A 19,952-nucleotide genomic window follows, 5' to 3' on the forward strand; every position below is an offset into this window, starting at 1 on the left:
AGCACTAGCAGTCCACTCTTATGAGAAGAAGAAGAATCTGAAACATAGCTAGACATAGCTATGTTTCATAGCTATGTCTATTACTTCTATGTAAACATAGAAGTAATACCCAGTGTAAAATGCTTTGAGAACTATAGAACAAATGTTTGCACTATGTTAGTGCAAGACAGCTGTCACAACTGCATTTTTTATGTTCTCAGAAATTGTGAGCAAGTTTTAAACAAGAATTCAGAATTAATTCTAGCTTATTGTTTACTGAAGACAGTGTAAGAAGTGGTACATGACTGAGCAATGGATGATCAGGCCATAGTTTCATATAAACATTAAGGTGTTAGGGAAAGAAGTCATCCCTCTTCTTTCTGTTTTCACTTTTCGTCTCTCATACACCAACAGAAGTTACTACAGCCATGAAATGATCTGGATCATGTTACTGACATGATGGAAAACTAATTCAGGGGGAAAACAAAGAAATCAACTTCGATATACAATAGTTCCCCAGTTTAGTTCACTGCATATCTGCAAGGATGCATCTGATGTCAAAGGAAAAATGTATGGGAAAAGTGGCAGAGAAGAGCAGCGGGGCAGGATGGCATCTTTCAGTGGTTCTGCCATTTAGCTCAGCTTAAAGAGTTAGTAAAACTGTGACCTCTGGAGTGGAGAGATGTATAAACAATTGACGTAACCTTCTGATCTTTTTTCACTATCAATTTTCTTCCAAGATGAACAGAATATTGTTCTTCAGCCTGCAAGTCCCATTGTTCTACATCTCAACACTCCTAGAGGTCACTCTTAGCCTCGTAAAGAGTTGTGTTGTTTTGTGCTATTAAACAGAAGATGTAGTTGTGTGTGCTATAAACTTTCCTTTTACAGTCTGTAAATGTTTTAAGAGTGCCACAGTTTACACTCCAAAAAACGACTCCGGAATTTCCTTGCCGTGTAGGTAAAGGGAACTTGGTTAGACTCAGCTTTCATAAGGTAGGTTAGTGCTTTTAAAATAAAACAAGGAGAGTTGTAGACACAAGCTGAAGATCTACAGGTTGTATTGTTCAGAGTGGTTTTGTACCAGTGCAAACTTACCATTAGTTAGCTGAATACAAATGGAAAAATGTTGACGTTCTGAGCTTTTTGCTTTCTCCCTGGATGAATAGAACGCTGTCAGACAGACTTTGAACCTGCAGTGCCTGTTTAAAAGCAATATCCCTCAGTCTTGTAATGAACAATTACTGCTTATCCAACAGTTATCTTCAGGGCCCAAGATACTGCCTTATCAACTAAATACTTATGTCATGTTTACCTATGTAAAAGTAATTTATAGAATTTCTAACCTGTTTATGTTTTGAAATATGTCTGAAAACATATGAATGCCTCTTGATTTAAGTAATTATTGTTGTTAACATATCAGTGTGACTCTTGCCTTGTGCATTTGGGGATACATTTATGAGACATTTCAAGGTGATTCTGTTTTATTTTGTTTTCTGGAAACTGCTTTCCCACTTAAGCAACACTGTCTTAAATTGCTTTTTACTTTTTGTTAAGTTTTCTTAATTTGCACACTTTCTGTTGCACGTGTCCTCAATGAACGAAGAAGGAAACGATACCATTTGGACAGACGTCTACTTTCGCTCGGACTTTTGCAAAGTGTTTAGGCTGCAGATTTATTTACGTTAAGCTGTGGTCTATGGGCAGATTTTGCACAAGTTTACCCATAAGGTAACAACGATGATGTTACAGAATACCTTTCAAGTAGTCCAGCTGTGACCCTAATGGATTGAAGAGGGTGCATCAGTACTTGAGAACAGTTATTTTAAGCTCTCACATGGGGAAGAGCCCCCAGAACAACATTACATGTAGAATCCTGCTCGTTTACATTAACTTGCCTACCAAACTATTGGAAAGGATCTCCATGTAGCCAAGTATGAGTGTCCCAATGCATCAATGTTCAGACGTCAGTTTTCATGAGAGTGGAGAAATGTTTTTTTAAAAAATGCTTGTTTCTGTGATTTTTTCTTTTAAGTTTTGTGGGAACGTTTTTATTAAGTTTTGTAATAACCTCCCTTTCACTTTCCAAAACTGAAGATTGAGGTTAAAATAACCTTGCAGTTTACAGTGATATGAAAGGGTCAATGCTGACATAGCATTTTGCTAGTTTCTGTTGGCTTGGCTGGATGAATTTCATGCTGTTGTTGTATGTATCTGTTCTTTTGTTTCAGCTCCACTTTGTGGCAATATGTAGCATTTCTCAAAAAATGTTTACATTTTTTGCTTCTCCATATACCCAATTAACATGAGACAACCGGTTCTGAGGCATTCATACACTTCTTTCTCATGGCACCATGGTCAAGTCCCAGAGTCCCCTAGCATTACAGGTGACATGCAGCAGAAGGAAAAATTGGGCTTGTGCATTTTTGTTGCTTCTCTGTAATGTGAGAAAGATTTTTTTTTCCACCATCCTTCCATAATAGGGTTTGGAATATGTATACGGTTTAGTAGTATATTCCCCATAGCAAACATAAAAAAAAATACTAAGGTTTTGCTAGAAAACTTACCCATGACATGAATTTAAAGTAAAAATATACTATGTAATGTGGTCTGTGCTAAGTTTAAGCTAATGCACAGTACTTTTCAGTCAGGCAGGATGTCAGCAGGTACGCAGCCACCTCCAGCAGCTCTGCTGGTGGTTGGAGAGCTTTGCTAACTGAGCCCACTTGTTCTTTTCAGCCATCAGAACTCATGACTATCAGCTAAGAAAATCTGCAGCCCTTATAAGGCATATTGCATTCTGAAAAGAAGGAGGGAAAAAAAAAAAAGGGAGAGGAGGAGTAGGGAAGGGCTGGCATTTGCCAGATGTTTATAACAAGCTGAAACAAGAATAGGCAGCAGCGTCAGGCAAGCTACCCAATAAAGAATCCAAGCAGAAATTATGCATTTTCTCAGTTAATCAGTTTACTGGCATGGGGATTCAACAAATTCTCCATCCATTCATGGAAATTTTTTTTAAGGGAAAAGCTCTGCCTTGCTCATGCTGAGCAGTGCCCATTAGCCTCTTCCCCTCCTCCTTGGGGTTTGTTATTTTGCACGGTCACGTCAAGTTTCCCACATCACAACGAAGCAAATGCAACAGCACAAACCCAACATGTTTATTTCCCCTTTGCAGATAACCCTCAAAAAGCCGAAACATTTCCTCCGGCATTGGGATATGGAGCTTTCTTTTCCAATTGCGCTTTTTTTTTTTTTGTCTTTTTAATTCATTTACGTTATTTCCTTTTAACATGCGGTTACAGAGTCAGGCACCGCGAGCACTGTACCTTGTGGCCTCACTTTCTTTTCCTGCTTTTTTCCTCCTCCGCAGATCCCTCATCCCGGCAGCACTGATCAGTCCCATACTTCCATGCAGCAAGGTTTGCACGTCCCTCACCCCAGCAGCCAGTCAGGGCAGCCATTACATCACAGCGGGCCTCCCAGCCAGCAGTCCCGGCAGCCGCCCCCGGCCGCTTCTGGCAACCATCCACACAGTGACCTGACCTTTAATCCCTCCTCAGCCTTAGAGGGTCAGGCTGGTGGACAGGGAGCACCTGACATGCCGGAGCCCTCGCTGGATGTAAGTCTGTGTCATACTATCATCTGCCTGCCATAGCGTGTGCTTGACATGGCGGCGGGAGGGCGGGGGGGGCGCGGGGACGGGGAGCCGCTTCCACAGCACATGCCATCGTCTCATGCTTGGGTACATGGGTGTAGTCGCTGCCGCTGAGGTGACAGGGCGCTCCTGGCTTGCTGTGGAAACTTTTCTGTTGTAAGTAGCTGCATGACGTGCCAGCCGTATCCTCTTCCTAGCGTGAAGGCAGGTGTTCCTTGAGACAGCAGGTTGGGCACCTGCTCGGACAGATCTCCCCATCCTCCTCGTCACTGGACAGGGACTCGCGTGTGTGCAAGCCCAGGCCCTGCAGCCGCTGCTGTGCCCGGATAAGAGGAAGGAGATGGCCACACACAGTCCGGGCTGGGGCTGCGCAGTGCCCAGCGAGCCACGCACTGGCCCCAGGGCATGTGGCTGGGGGGTCCTCAGCAGGCCCACCACACTGCTCCCTCAGCTCGCTGCGTCCCTCCTCTGATGTGCCACGCTGGCGTTGCGGATGGGAAAGTAAACAATGAGGATGTCTTCTGCCTCCGTAGCCAGGGTGGAGGGCAGCTCATGACTAAGCAGAGATAAGCCTGCTGTTAAGGCCAAAAGTGATGTGTCCTACCATCTGCTCCCTCCTGCTGGAAATAAGTTATCTGAGGCATCCTTCTGGTTAACCACCTACCTACCTCATAAAATCTAAATTTCTTAGCTAGGGCTAGATTTTCATTTGAGTCATGCTTTCCCGTACTTGTATCTTCTGTCTGGTCCAAAGTCTGCTGCACAATGTAGTTTTCTGAGAGAAGTGTTCACCTCTGTGCCTCAGATTTATATCTGTATTACTGTTGCTGTGTACGTGCATGTTCCCTGTCACACGACAGTACTGTGTCGTCAGGCAGCCTCGCAGAGGGGCAAGAGGGAGGAAGGGATGCTCCAGTCACTGCAAAAAGCTCTCTGTGGAGTAGCATCTGCCTGCTAGAGGGAGGCTGCTGCTCTGTCACATAGCGTGGTGACGGCCACATATATCCCTTGGGAGGTCAAGTGGCAACCAGAGGTCTCTGCCCTTAAGGACTGTAGGAGTAACATTAATAATAGGTGAAATAGTCTCATTTTTTCTTCAGGTATTTAATTAACAAAGTATGGTGTTACGGGTCAGGCACATACTCATGGGTGAAAAGCGAAGTAGGAAAGCCTGTACGTTTATAATAGCACTGTGGGTATCGCTGATGGAGGCATGCTGGACTCAATGGGAGACTGAAATGGTCTTAGCTGAACGAGGAGGCAAGTGCTGTACGGGGGGGAGTGAGTGTAGGTCTTGGAAATATTATTTCAGCGGGTTTAACTTCTGGTGGCTGTGTTGTGGAACCAGGCTGAGCGAGGCACCATGTGGCGTTATCTGTGAGCTGAAACCAAGCTGGGGAATGCACCATAGGCAGCTGAGTCTGCTGCCTGCTGACACGGTTGTGATCGTTCACTAGTGCTTCAGTGTCATGCACTGTGGGGTTTAACCTGGGTAGAAGGACACACCTGATACACACAAAGATGACTCACACCACACAGCAGAGGCCCGAGGCTCGCAGCCCTGGTTAGACCCCTGAAGGGTTCGCTTCAGGAGCACCGGGTGCACCTTTCCAAATTCTGCCAAGCCCAGCACATCCCCTGGTGTCTGCCCCATCCGTCTCCAACTCCCTTCTGCTCCCGCTCAGCGCCCTCAGCTCCTGCTGCGCCCTCGGCTTTTCACTCAGCAGCGTGCCAGGCACCGGGCTACAGGGCCAGCTCTGGCTCCAGGTGGGCCCTGCCTTTCGCAGGCCTGCACGAGGGGATCTGGGAACACACTGGCATTCTCAAATACCCTTCTTCTTCAGAATTTCCACCCCCTTTGCCCTTTCCACCCCTTACACAGTGTTAAATTATGCCTTAATTAAAAAAAAAAAAAAAAGGCTGATTCTGTTTTTTGTCCTAGTCCTAGAAACATTTTAATCCCAAATTTTTGTCATTGCTTCAACATATGAAATACACCCTCATATGAAATACACCCTCAAAACTAAAGACTTAATCCTTAGAGATACTGAGCATATTGTTTATAACTTTCACTTATCTAAAAATAAAACAGAAATCCCCTATATACAAGAATCGCATCTCAGAGGCATTATGATAGATTTTTAACAATTGAGCTGGAAAGATCTGTAGGATACATTCAGACATTTTTTTCTTTCTAAACATTTGGCGAGGCTGCCATTTTCTTTCGGTCTTCCACACTAGATATTCAGAAAAACTATGATAGCAGGTGAAGTGCATTTTGCCTTATCATTAGTCTAGTGCTATAACAACAGCAGTTTAGCTATGAATAAAAGAAAGAGGTGTTTTAAGAAAACATTCCTCTGGGACATTTTGTTTATGTAAACTTGGCATCTTTTTTTTTTTTCTAAAACACTTAGGAAGTAATAAACTTTCTTCTACATTTCATGTGTAGCTTATTTTAAAATTATGTTCATCCATTTAATGTTAGAAGATGAAGCTGCATTTTCAGAGGAGTAATAGAAGCATATAAATATAATATTTGCATGCTAAATGTGATGCAGTCAAGCTTTTAGTTTTATAGTATTTGACAACATAAAACAACTTAAGATGAATTTCTCATACCTACTGTTACATTTGTTAAATCAGTCCATGTTTTTCTGTCTTGGCCTCAACGCAACGCTGAATATAAAGGGAGCTTATTACAAACTCTTCCCTGTCATTTTTAAAATATGACACTTTTACTTTTCACCAAGCCCTGGTGAGATGCAGAATAAACCAGAAAACATTGCCTTTTACAAAATCTAGTAGTTAAGGTGTGCTTGTTAGCTGTCAGATCAAAAAGAATCTGAGTGATGCTTGGAAAAATGAATTTTTCTATTTGAAATACAGTATTTGTAAAAATACAAGTAGAAGAATCACAACTATTTTGATACTTCAAAATACTGTGGAGATCAGTGCATCTGCTGTTGGATGGGGTGCCGTGCCCCTGACCATTTAAAATGTCTCAGATTACATGTAATGGTTTAGCTGAGTAAACACTCCAAGTCCCCATCAACACCACGGAAAGAAATAGGACTCATCTACCTGCCTTGTCACTACTCACCCTGTATTCTTCCTTGGGTTTTTTTTGTTGTTGTTGTTTTGTTTTGTGTTTGTTTTTTTTTTGTTTGTTTTGTTTTGTTTTTTGTTTGTTTTGTTTTTTGGGGGGGAGTTGTTTATTTTTTGTTCGTTTGTTTTGAGGGGTGTTTTTTTGTGTTTTTTTTTTTGGGGGGGGGGGGTAGGGGTGTTTTTTTGTTGTTGCTTTTTCTTTTTTTCTTTGGTTTATTTTTAGCCCTAGATGAGTTCTGGATCCTTCTGACTGCCCCAGAAGGGACGTCAGTGTGCAGAGGCGTCACAGGGTGACTCAGTGTATGAGGAAGGGACAGGGCTGCCTCTTTGTGTAAGGATGCAGGCATAAAGCAGTCACTGCGTGAGTCAGATCTGACTGGTGGTGTTGATCTGCTTTAAAGCTTAAATATGTTTTCCTGGTTCAGCCTTTTATATGAAACTAAGGTACATAACTAGCATTTATCACAAAGTTTTTTCAGCATTGCTAGCCAGGAAATAAACTTTGTTCATGGATGAGCTTTGTGATGGGGAAGTTGATTGAGAAACCCTCAATGAGATGATAATGTAATTCATAAGTAAAAATTGACTTGCACAAACCAGTGGATACTACATCATCCTAGGGTGTTAGGCAGGGATACTGCCTTCAGACTTATTTGGATATATTAATATGAAAGCCAGTTTCCAGGAATGTGTGGTGTTTAATCCCTCTTTGCACAAATGTATTTCTGTTATCTGTAATTTTCCTTTTATCTTTATATTTTATAGCTGCTTCCAGAACTCACAAATCCAGATGAGCTGCTTTCGTACCTGGATCCTCCTGACTTGCCAAGCAATAGCAATGATGACCTTCTGTCTCTCTTTGAGAACAACTGAAACTATGTGTATTCCCCCATCCCTTTCACTTGTTCACACGTGTGTGGCTGCACAGCAAGGAATCTTAACACTCCTTTTCCACAAAAGAAGAAAAAACTTCACAAGTTGATCCAATGGTGCACTCCCTGCTTTCTTCATCTTAGAACTGCTTTTGTCAGCTTCAAAAACTGCGAAAGTGACGGGAGAAAAAATAGACAAAAAATGCAGTAATCTCGGAGTCTGCCGTGCTACGCATCACAACGAAGCATAGACAGTTGTGCAGCTATTGGAAACCCCGTTTGTTGTTCATCCTATAGAGAGAGAGTTCTGTGATAAACATAGTGTGAAGTATCTTGGCAAAAACCGATCTTGGCAAGGGAAGAAAAGGCAACAAAATGGAACTGTCTTTAATTGACCTGTCTCAGAGTGTCCTTCCAACGCATGTTCTTCCATTTTTTTGAAACTGTATCTCCCTCCACCCCACTTCCCCTCTGTCCCCCTCCAACCACAGGTTGGTGTTGGAGTATTTGTCCTGGCTACACACAAAAAGCAGAACACAAACACATTACAAAGCTCCAAAAAGCACAAATCATACAGTCAAGTGGCAAAGATAGGGAAGACATACAAGCCCATCAGAGGGAGACAGCAGTTCAGTAAATAAGTCTTCAGTAACAGAGTCCTGAGCATCTCCAGGCTGCAGCCGCGTGTGTTTGGATTTATAAAAGTGCAGGAATCTTAAACACCTCTTTGCAAAGGATTCCTCTGTTCAAACACACCAATTGGAAACATGGGAAAAATTAAAAATGTTTTCAATGTTTAGGGTTTTTTTGTGGTTTTGGTTTGAAATCAGTACTGTTTGTGGCTGCGCTAACACCCAGCTGTTGAGACTGTCGTAACTGGTCTTTTTGCCATGTATTCCATGGAAAAGAGAGGGAGGGGGGAATGCAAACCCAAATACTCTTGATTATTACCTACAGCCTCTGGCTTCCTGAGTGTTTGTGTCACTGTTTGTATTGCACAATACGTAGTAAGACAAGCTGGGTTGAAGGCAGATAGGAAATCATGGCAGGACAGGAGGAGAGTAACATCGCTATCTGCATAATTATTTTTAATAATCAGCTTGCAAAAAGGGCATTGAAATTGGACAGACATTTTACAGCTTCCTTTTTGTTTTGCTTTGTGTTCTGTTTTCATGACTGTTACAAATAATTCAGCCTTTTCCTTTTCTCCTCTTTCAGTCTTTCTTTTTTTTTTTCCTTTTGTTTTTTTAACTTCAGCTGCCAGAAAGAGATTGTTCTCACGAAGGAATGGGCATGGGGAGAAAAAGTAACTTGGTAGAATGCTGCTGCCCTCAAGAGACCCTGATGCCACAATCACTGTCTTGCCCCTGTGATCTGTGCTTCTCGTGTGGTTGCTTCTCCTGCATGAGCTTCCTATTGCTTCTGTGCCCATTTCTGTGCTCTTTGTCTCTCTCTCTTATAAATTATGTACAGTAGCTGTGTAAGAAGTGCATGTGTGCCAACTTTGCCCTTGTGGTGCAACATTTCAGCTTTTGCCCACTGTACAGTTATTGTTTTAGTTTCTTTTTGTTACTAAAGCAAACTTGACCCTACTCCTTTCCTCATCCCAGACCCAATCTGATAACCTTTATTTGCTCGCCACAACGCGTTTTAAACTTAAGTGCCAGACAAAATTTTGTTTGTTCCTATCTGACTCGATAGCTTCCTAGCCCTTTGTGTTTAGTTTGCAATGCTGTAAATGGCATGCTCTGTGCTTACAACTCTGGATTTGCTTTTCTCACCAAAGTCATATTTGTAAATTCTTTGCGGTTTTTGTTTTATTTTGCTCTTTGTTAACATTTTCCACTACTGCTGTACATGCGTCGTGATATATATATGCTAGTCAGCAGCACCTTGCTGTAGATATTAAAGGAAATGGCGGTTTAGTTCTTTTATTTTCCAGTAGGAGTATTGAATCTGTCAAACATATTATGTAGAGATGGTCCCACACTTATATTTTTCCTGTTTCAAGTTTTTTTAAGAAAGGCGCTGTTCATTATGCAAAATCAATTATTTTAAGAATTGCTATTGTAAATATCTTTGTGAATATTTTAGTATTGTCTTTGATAATATTCAACATTTTCATGATCTGGTTATACTTTTGCTGGTGTTTTTAAATACCGTGTCTGAAGAAAAATATGGGTCCTTTTTTAAAAAAGAAAATTGAGGGTTCTTTAACAGAATAAGGGAGATTTGTTGTTGGTTTGTTTTTTTTTTTTGTTTTTTTTTTTTTCCCGTTTTATTTTGATAAATTAGCCCAAATTTCATATCCATTTATGTGATGAATGAATTGATATGTCAGGCAGTACCTGGACAATCAGGGCCCAGCTCTGTCATGGAAACATAGTAAAAAGCGATTGCCTAGGGCAAACACCCAAAACCACCACCTAACCAACCAATGTTCACCGACTGTGTGGGTACTTGTGGGCTGGCAGTAGCAGGGGTTTTGTTCCTTTGTCCAAGTGAGCAGAACACCTAGGACCAGCTGTCTGAACAGGTAAAGATGCACTAAGGCAAGCAGCGAGCGTATAAGGTACCTTATTTATATCACTATGCTGGTGTTCCAGCCTTGGAAGCTGGTGCGCTCGAACACATAGGGATGTTGGCGGGTGGGGAGGGAAACAGTATAGTATATTTTATTCTGCTTAGAAGTGTCTTTTTTCTTATGTAGGCTTGACAACCTGTAGAGGATCTCTGCAGAATATTAAAGATACCTTGGTATAATACATGGTAATATGGTTGTGGTGTGGTGCTGCTATCACACAACTCCTAGGAAAGACCGTTCTTCAGTTACAGATGTGTTTTGTAGCCATTTGACTGTAGTAGTTTTCCCCTGTATTTTTGCTGCATTGTTTATATAGTTATTGAAGTCGTTTGCAGGGGTGGCTAATGATAAACTGACATTATGCCCTTAGAGTTTTTCTTTCTTTCATTTTGTTTTGTTTTGTTTGTTGGCATTCTTTTTTTTTTTTCAAGGGGGAGGGGGGAGTTTCTTAAGCCATAGGTTTTGGACTAAAGAATATTTCTTGCTAGTTGGAACGGGTTGCTCAGATTTTTTAATTGATTTTATTTAATGATCCACCCTCCATTGTTCCTGAGCAGCTGTGTTAGTCACCTGAAATTATTTTTCTCTTCAACACAACGTTAGTATTTTAAACCAGGTATGTTAAGGATTGACCTTTTGCTAACTGGTAGTATTTAAAATGTATCATTTGAAAGTACCTGTTGGAAAGAGTAAAGGGAAAAAACTCCATAGATATTAGCAATATGTTTGGAGCAGTGTTTTTATCTGCTTTGTACAGTAATAGAGCATTAAAGTGGATGATTGACATTTTTAAGCTTAGAGAAACATTTGGTTTCCGAGCAGAACTTAAGAGATAAAATATGATTTTTACCCATCACCCAAATGTTGGACATGTGAGACAGTTTTAAAACTATGTCAGCTAAAATCAGGTACTGTATAGTGGATTCAGTATGAAAAAGCTTCTAAATGAAAATTTAGTTATTTTTTTATCTGTTCACTGCCATATTAAAGTTTAGAGAAAAAAAAACTAGCAAATAGGGTAATCACAGTCATTTCTTTTAAAGCTTAATTATTATATGAAATTCCAGTAGTATTTTTATTCTTCTTTTTTTGTTTGTTTACTTTTTAATTGTTTCCCTATGGAAGTTCATCTGGGAAAGAACCCACAGAGATCTACAGTTCTGCTGCCAAGACATTATTATAGGACTGACAGATACACGCCAATGTCTGCAGTGGAGACTCAAGGGACATCTGTACATATGTAAATGACAAATAGAGACATGTTAACAGAAATGCATTCATTTTCCTTGGAATGTGCATTGTTTTTATTTCGCAGGAAAAAAAAAAAAGCTTGAAGCTCCATCTTATGTGGAAAATGAATCCTGTTTGTTAGCGTTTGTGGAGTCTCAGCATTTGTTTCACCTTCACTTCTGTAATATACTCTGATCCTTCGTTTTGTTTTGTTTTATCTACATGTAATATTTAGCTTACGTGTACTAGTCTATCACCTGTGTATTTTTAGGGTGCTACAGAAATAATGAAGAAGAATACGGGGATTAAAAAAAAAAAAAAAAAATTGTAACCAAATTCATACTTTGTACAATTTTTGATATCACGATCAGAAGAGAATTAAAAAAAAAAAAAAAGTACAATCTGAAGTAACATGCAAAAACGGCCATTGTCTTTGTTTGTACATTGTATGTACAGTACAATGCAATCATTTCATACTTTAAACTGGTCAGAAAAAATAATTGTGATTTTTAGTCTTGCAAAACTGTATGTAGTTAGATGATGTGACAACCTAATATTTATCTAATAAATATGTATTCAGATGAAACCTGTATATTAGGTGTTCATGTGGTTATTTTGTATTTAAAGATCAAATTATTTGACTATTGCTAGACATTTATATACTCTGTTGTAACACTGAGGTATTCTCATTTGCTCATGTTAATTTTTTTCCTAAATAAATTTGCAAAATTAAGGTCTGGCTAATTGGAAGCTGCTTTGTAAATTTTCAGTTTCTTTTGAAATGCCCCACTTCCCCTACTCCCTCCCTGCTTCGTGTGTTAATTTGAAAGTTATTTGTACAAGATGCCACTTGTCAGGGAGCAGGACTTGTTACAGGAAGGGAAAAAGGTATGAACCAGGGTGGAAGAGACACAGACTAAGAGATTACAAGTTCAGGTTTGCTGATAGGCACAGGATCACAGAGGAAAAAAGACCTGGACATGAAATCGTATTGGTGACTGCATACCACCTAAATGTGTACTAATTACATTGAAATGAAATCTTTGCATGATATGAATAACACAAAAGCCGTGCTTGTCTCTCATGTTGACGTGTGTTCTGAAATACAGGACAACTTAATCCTTGTGGAGAGAAGATGTTAGTGGAGAGATTAACTATCCAACACGGTAAATTTACCTTTCTCTTTGTTTAAAATTCTCATGAGTTTGATCATTTTTATTTTAACTGGAGTCTCTGTCATCAAAGTGAAATTAGTGACTTTGGAAGATGACTGAAATAAGACTTTTTTTTTTTTTTTTTTATGTATCCCTATCTTAAAGCTGAAGGACCTGGTTTCAAATTGCAGCCTTTCAGTTGTGAAATCTGCTTAACTTCTTAGCGTGTTGAACACTAAGCAGACTGAACCATGGCTCGAGGAGCATGCACAGGGCACTGTCAGCAGTGGTGGCACTTGCAGCTCCTTTCCTGGCGGAGTTCCACACCCATAATGAGCTGCAGTCACGTGCTGAGCACTTTCCATCCAGGGACCTGTTTTTATGGAGAATTACAGAGCATCTCTGTATTTGTATATTGCATTTGTGGAAGTGTTTAGTTTAAACTCACTTTTCAAATGCATTCAAGTATACAGGAACAATGTAACCATTTCAGAATATGAATATAATTCAGGTGTAGCAATTACCCTACAGGGACAGAAGTCCCTATTGTTGATGGAGAATACACATAAGTAGTTCTGGATAGATATATAAAACTGGATGAGGTATTCATTTCTCAATGCTGGGAAAAGTTATTTCTTTCTGCCTCAGCTTCTGCCTTCCTTGCTGGCAATACCAATGAAAAATGGTATTTTAGGATAAAGTAATAAAACTGAGTTCCAATGCACTCAGTAATGAAACAGAAAAAAATAATATATATATTTATCCTTCTCAGCCAATAATTAATGAGCATTTTGTTTTTGGTGTTTTGTTTTCCTGGAAGCTCCCAAGAAGTGTCAGTGGGACAATGCTTCAGCACTGTGAAGACAGAGACAAGTATTTCTGTATGAAGAGCTTGAGCGAAGTCCTTAAGTGCTGTACATTTTTCAAGCTTATTTGGAAGTCTGAGAAGACTCTGACAGTTCTCTAAGTGGAGCTTCTCCCAGATGCCAGCCTGTGGACTCCAGCATAGGTATGACGTGTACGTCCAGTTCATGCAGATGTCTCCTGTTCCACCTTGTGGCAGGGTGTCCATGCGTTGTTTGCTCTTCCTGTGGTACCAGGCAGCCACACAGCACATCTCTCTTTCTGTGGTTTCTGTGCTTATCGAGGTGCATCATTGCCGAACAGCTTCAGAACGCTTAAGGCTGAACATTTTTTCCCTACCCTTCCTAATCTCTGAATGTGTATTAACTTGTTTGTGCATTGTATCACTTTGCCGTTGCACTTCTTCATAGCTTTTATAGGAGCAAGATACAAACTATTAGAAACATGGAAGTGAAACAACGAGATGGTTTTCTGTTTGGACAGTAGGGATGGGATTCCTGTGTGTGAATAGAGCTGCTTTCTTTCCTTTAAAGAAGTAAGCCAGATGGCATAGAAAAAGTTGTACAAGTCTCGCGTAATATATGCTACATATAATATTCTCACTTGGTGTCCTTGTCTCTGACCTCTTAAAACTCATTAACATTTGACATTTGCAAGTCTTATTTGTTTGTATTTTTACCTAGAACCTGCTTCCTTATATGCTTAAATTTCAAGTCTGTCCAAATCCTCTTATACTGTGAATTTCCAGTCATGAATGATTACCTTTCTTCTTCCCGTTTTGAGTAATCACCAGAGTGTCACCACATTACAGTTCTCCATAGTCTCTATCACTGAAATCCTACTGATTCCATGTAGGATCTTACTGCTGATGTCTGTCATTGTGTCAGTGCCCTGTTCACATTTGTTCTCTCTCAAAGAAACAAAGGAGAGCCGTCTGCATCTTCTGCTGGGGCATCTCATCTCCAGCAGTGTACAGAATTTTCCAGGCAAACTTAAAACTAGTCTAGAAGGAACCTCATCAATTACACAATTTCATCTAAGAAGCAAGCAGATAGCAGTTATGGCATGACTCCTACAGGGCGTTAGCAAACAGCTTGGTATGGAGCAACTTACTGGTTTGCTGGCTACATAGCTCATCTGCATTTCCAGGAATGTCTCACCTAAATTGTAACAATCGGTTTTCAGCTATTTAAATCCATCTTTGTGTTAAAAATACTCTTTTTCTAAATGTCCAGAATAGAAGAGATTAAGTCCTTTTCCCTCCATATTGAATACGTGAATATGTCTGCTTGGTTTGTCAAGTACCTTTCCAATTACTTATCTCACTGTATTTTTTGGTAGATCCAGGTACACACATAAAGTTAGCTTCACTGGAAACATTAGCATACACCAGTTTTTAAATACTTGGGTTCCTCTATGCTTTCTTTTGATTTTATTGGATAGCCTAAGAGTTTCAAGATTAACAGTTCTGTTTTTCCACTAGATCAGAATTTTGAGTGATTGTATTTTTAATTGAATATTGCAACCTAGACATTCCTGTTTGCCCATAGTTGTTTTATGATACTGTTCTAGAGATTGTGTTAAATTGTTCTGGAAAATTTAGTTTCAGTTGTCACCCAGTTAACATTTTGACACATTGATTATTGTGAACATGGAGAAAGCTGGTTAATAAAAACAAACATAAACAAACAAAAAACTAGCCAAATGCTAGAAAGAAGTCCTATATTTTAAAAATATTCAGGCTGTTGTTGGAATTGTCTTCATTTTTTTTTTCTTCATTTGGTTTCTAAAAACTGGAAGTACTCCACACTTGCTTAAGAAAATTCTGGAGTTAAAGTCTTACTGGGGTTTTTATGCATATGTAAATCGTGACAAATTTTTACCTGCTATTCTTATATTTCAAATTTATAATCAGTGCTCATTTTTCCTTGTTTGATGCTTCTGTATTTCTCAGAATGGACATTCTGCATAGACTTAAAACATGCAAATTCTGTGAATTTAGGACTTAGCCATGTACATGTCTGACTAGCTGTCCTACTTAGTGATTGGTGAAAATACCCAGTTCATAAAGTTAGGCAAAATATTTTGCTTCACAATAAATCATACTTCGGTTGAAAATTTCCTTTCTAAATTACAAATGGTGGTCTTCTGCGAAGAAACGTTCATATTGCTACTACCAAACTGATGGCAAAATTACAAAAGTGACACTGGGACAGAACTGAAAGTTAAGGAAACATAGACTCCCATCTCCATTGAATGCTAATAAAATTAAACCCTGAGATTTTCAGTATTTCACCAAACATTTCATTATCCAAAAATGATGTCTTTGGTTGCAAGTATGTCACAGACATTTTTTGCAGTTGACAACTTATTATCTCAGTTGGGGGCACATTCAGGTGATTGTCACATGCAATTATGTCATTGAAGTATATCATAGAGTTCCATGCTAGCTAATGTACTGAAGCTATTACATGCTGGTGGTAAGCAATCCTTTCTGTAGTGAAACTGCAGAAAAGTGGAAAGGAAACAGACTGCGTGGGGAGGTTGGCTCCAGGAGAACTGTTAATTGGAAAAATGGGTGGAATTTTTTAGCCATTACATGTGTAAAGCATAATTTTTGAGTGATTCTTGTTCAGCTCAGTAGCTAATACTGTCTAACTTTTTAGCTTTCAATTGTTGTGAAGTCATACAACTAAAAAACAGATGTCTCAAAAACTATGATTATTGTTAGAATCAGTGTAATGCAGACAGGATAGTTTATCTTGCACAAGGTACAGAGGAAGCTGTTACCTCAAAGAGTCATTATTCACGTTTACACACATGACAAATTCAAGGAAAACCCAAGGCTTTTCCAGGCAGATAATTCAAGCAGGAATTAAGGAACAGACTAGAGGAGAGAGGTCATGAAGATATTGCAAAATAAGGAAGATAATAGTGTTGAAAGCTGCTAAATAATGGAAAGTGGAAAAGAGCAGAAAGGGACTGAAACTGAACCCAAGAAACACGAGAAAATTCCAGAAAATCAAGTACTACAGTGGGGAAGGAAAACCATTAAAACCATTAGTTGGGAGTCTGGGATGCTGCCAGTGATGAGTTCCCTGTGACCATGGAGATGACCACACACCCATCAGTACTTGACGCCTCAGTACTTGGTTCTATCTGTTAGGTATTTTCTATATAACTGAGATGAGACCTAGTCAGTGGAGTCATACAGCAAGAGAAGAGGCCCTGCCAGAGCTGGTGCTGGGTTTTCACGCGTGCCAGTATTGTGACAGCCTCCCAGGACAGAAAGAGGGGACAACATGGTGCTGACTTTTACATACTCTGCAAAAACCTGCTAGGAGTTACTTGTGCAGAGTATTTCCTGAGTATTTCCTTTTTCAGTAGAAGCATCGTGACCCCCAAACTCATCTTACTTGTACACAATCAAGTCGCGTGATTCACCATTTCCAAAAGCAGTTCAGATACTTTTAGCTTACTACTTGTTCCTTAGGCCAGAGATGGTATTTCACAGGTTAAAAAAAAAAAAAAAAAAAAAAAAACCTACACTGATCCCTGTAGATTTCAATTTCTGTGTTCTGATTAAAAAGTCTGTGTTTTGGAACACCTTAACTTTTGCCATACCTTGATAGTTTCATTCACAGGTAAGCAAAGCATTTCCTCAGCCACCCACAGACAAGCGGCCTACCTGGACGTGCTGCTGCCTCGTAAAGCCCACTCGCAGTAATAGCTGCATTTCTACAATGGCCTGGAAACACAGTTCACGTGTCCTACATGCCTTGCCAGCCTGTTGTGAACTGCCCATAAACATTCATCGACCACCTCTGGTGGCGTGTGAACAACATTTGGGAAGCTGTGGGCAGCTGCGTGCCACGTGCAGGCACCGTGCAATCTGCCATGTGGGCAGGCAGTTTCCATACATCACGCATGGCGACTGAGCAATGAATTCCAGGCAAGCAATGTCACTCCGAGCTTCTGAAAGGAAAATGCTAATCATGGCTGTAAAGAGCACGAGTGGATTGAGGTTTTTCTTGTATGACTATTTGTCGGTAATTAGGATGAAATCATGTGGGGAAACTCCCCCTTTCTGTACAGTAAGTGCTGCAGAGAAGGTTCATGTTGCGAGCCGGGTTATTACATGTTCCTAGGAGGAAACCTTGATCAGGGGAAATATTTATTAGCATTTTTTCTTTTTATCTATAAATGTACCTGTGTAGCTACTCTATGTGCTACGTGCTCTTGTATGATTTAATTTCATGCTGCAATCACTTAGTATAATGGAAAGGTCTTTCACCATCTCCCTCACTCTAGTCCCCATTCATAAATAAATGCATATCACAGATAACAGAGCACACAACTCTTCCCAGCTCTCCGCTCGTCTTCTAGCTTAATAAAACCTTGAAGAAAAAAATAAAAAAACTGAGTGTTTTTGAAGTGCAGCAAATGCTGGATCTGTGGATGAAGGGTGGAAATGCCCACTGCAAATTCCTGCTCTCCCCATGTGAAACTGAGGTGAGCCCCTGTATGACCTCTTGCCCTGCTAACTGTCTGGATTAGTGGGGTCCTTGAGATAGCCAGGTCCCAGGTGGGAAAGGTTTTCACATGTTAAAATCAACATCATGGGAATTATTTCCTGCATCACAGAGTATCAAGCAATGTGTGTGTGAAAACCAGTTAATAGTAGATTGCAGTGGTCTCTATTTGAGTTGTTTGCATGGTCCAAGCATACAACCCCATGAAGATCCTATCAAGGGTAAAGAAGAGTTGTGTTTAGTTGAATTCTTGAAGTTGGTAGGTAGAAAATGTGATCTTACCGTAGCTACCAAGATCAATCCAACATGAGCAATCCAAGACTGACTGACACAATTAACCTGCATTCCCATGTTACAGACCAGTAGGCCAGATACAGTCAGGAATGCCTGTCACTTTTTTTTTTTTTTTTTTTTTTTTCTTACCAGTGCAGTGTCTGTCTGCTAGGTGTTTACACCATTTCTTGCTCCTTGGAATCAAAATTCCCAAATTTAAGCTACATTTCAAGCATTTATTCTTTCTGATGCTTTTGAAAAATCACTTAACTGCTCTGTTTCCTGTCCATCTTGGCATAATGGTAAAATTTATGCAGTAACCACACAGTCTTGTTTATAAAGACATTCAGGTTGTAAGCGATGTATCAATATGAAATACTTCTATTGCATTTTATAAGGTTCCCGTGCAGGAATTTCTCTGGTATGGCTTGAGTCCTTGAATAGGTGCCTTTCTAAAAATGCCAATTTAGAAACTTCTATTAAATATGTCCTTCTTGTTTATCCGCCTGTAAATTCTGCATTGTCCCTTAAGTCTGGGTTTTCTGGTACCAGCCTCCCTGATGGCTCTGCTGAGGCCTCTGTCTTCACTTTTGTCTGAGCCACCACCCTCAGTCACTTATCCTGTATATCTCAGAGTGCACTCGTTTCCTAGCCAAGCGCTGTAGGATTTCAACAATGAACATATCTTCAAACAGATCTCTTCAATGCTCCTCTAAATCATTTCACTTCACCGAGCTAGCTCCGGGCCTCGTGTTCTAGTGATCCAAGGTGGTCTTTGGCAGACTTTTTAGAGGTATATTTTTTCTTTTTTTTTTTTTTTTTTCCATTTCTGTCTTTCTTGGAAAATGACCTCTGTGTAACTCAGAAGTTCCTATCATACTGTCTGTACAAGTTTTAACTCATCTGACTGTGCAGGAATAAAACATAACGAGCGATTTAGCAGTTTTAATCCATAAGCCTAGAGATAATGATTTAGCCTATATTCCCAAATAAGAAATCACCACTGTGACAGAGAGTGAGATGGTTTGCTTCTCGCAAAGGCCTGTAAACATGGAAAATAGCATTGTTTGCTCTACCAAAGATACCTGTGAACTCTTAGCAAAACAATTAAAAGCTGCTCTGGCAGTGCTTTCAAACTGCAAAATTAAGATGATACTTTCTTTCACTCGTCTTTTGTCTTATTAAATAATAGGCCTTCAGGGCCAGAACTGTCTTTTATTATAGGTATGCACAGAACTCAACACCAAATGCTAATTTTGGTTTGGGCTTCTAGTGGCTACTACAATTAAAACATTAAAAAGAGTGTGGTCATCTTTCTTACGGTTACCAGAGAATTAAACAGATTGATGACTCGATTAAATTATTTCCCAAAACAGACTAGCAGCTGAGAGCATAAAAGGCAACTGAAACATACATACTGACTTAGCTACTATTAAAAAATAATAATAATAATAATAATTGTAGCTGGTAATCACTATACAAAATAAACAGCTGATTTTCAGTTTCATGTGCAGTAAGAGTCTTGACAGCTTCTTTCCTTAGTGTGTGTGTTTTCGTGGTCAGAGCTGTATGGGAACACATCCATTTTGCTCGGTCAGCCTGCTCCTTTTGTAATTTCTCTAGCTTTGAATCCAAAGTCCCACCATTTAATCAGCTGTGTTTACTTCAGCCTTGTGTTATGAATTGGACAACAAATGCTGA

At 39.8% G+C, this 19,952-nt stretch overlaps 1 protein-coding gene across 7 annotated transcripts in view; it reads left to right on the top strand.

Moving 5' to 3' along the window:
- Nucleotides 1-12,166, top strand: part of ZMIZ1 (zinc finger MIZ-type containing 1) — a 347,031-nt gene extending 334,865 nt beyond the window's left edge. For 6 of the 7 annotated variants that reach the window (XM_082764519.1, XM_082764518.1, XM_082764521.1 and 3 more), the window contains 2 exons: nucleotides 3,350-3,598; nucleotides 7,508-12,166. In XM_082764519.1, coding sequence (XP_082620645.1) covers nucleotides 3,350-3,598; nucleotides 7,508-7,615 — 357 coding nt within the window. In that variant the 3' untranslated portion in view covers nucleotides 7,616-12,166. The remainder of the gene's footprint in view (nucleotides 1-3,349; nucleotides 3,599-7,507) is intronic. The other variant, XM_082764522.1, reaches the window with a different exon arrangement.
- Nucleotides 12,167-19,952: the final 7,786 nt, after the last annotated feature.

Source organism: Aythya marila (assembly GCF_965140915.1).
Source record: "Aythya marila genome assembly, chromosome: 7".
NCBI lineage: Eukaryota > Metazoa > Chordata > Aves > Anseriformes > Anatidae > Aythya > Aythya marila.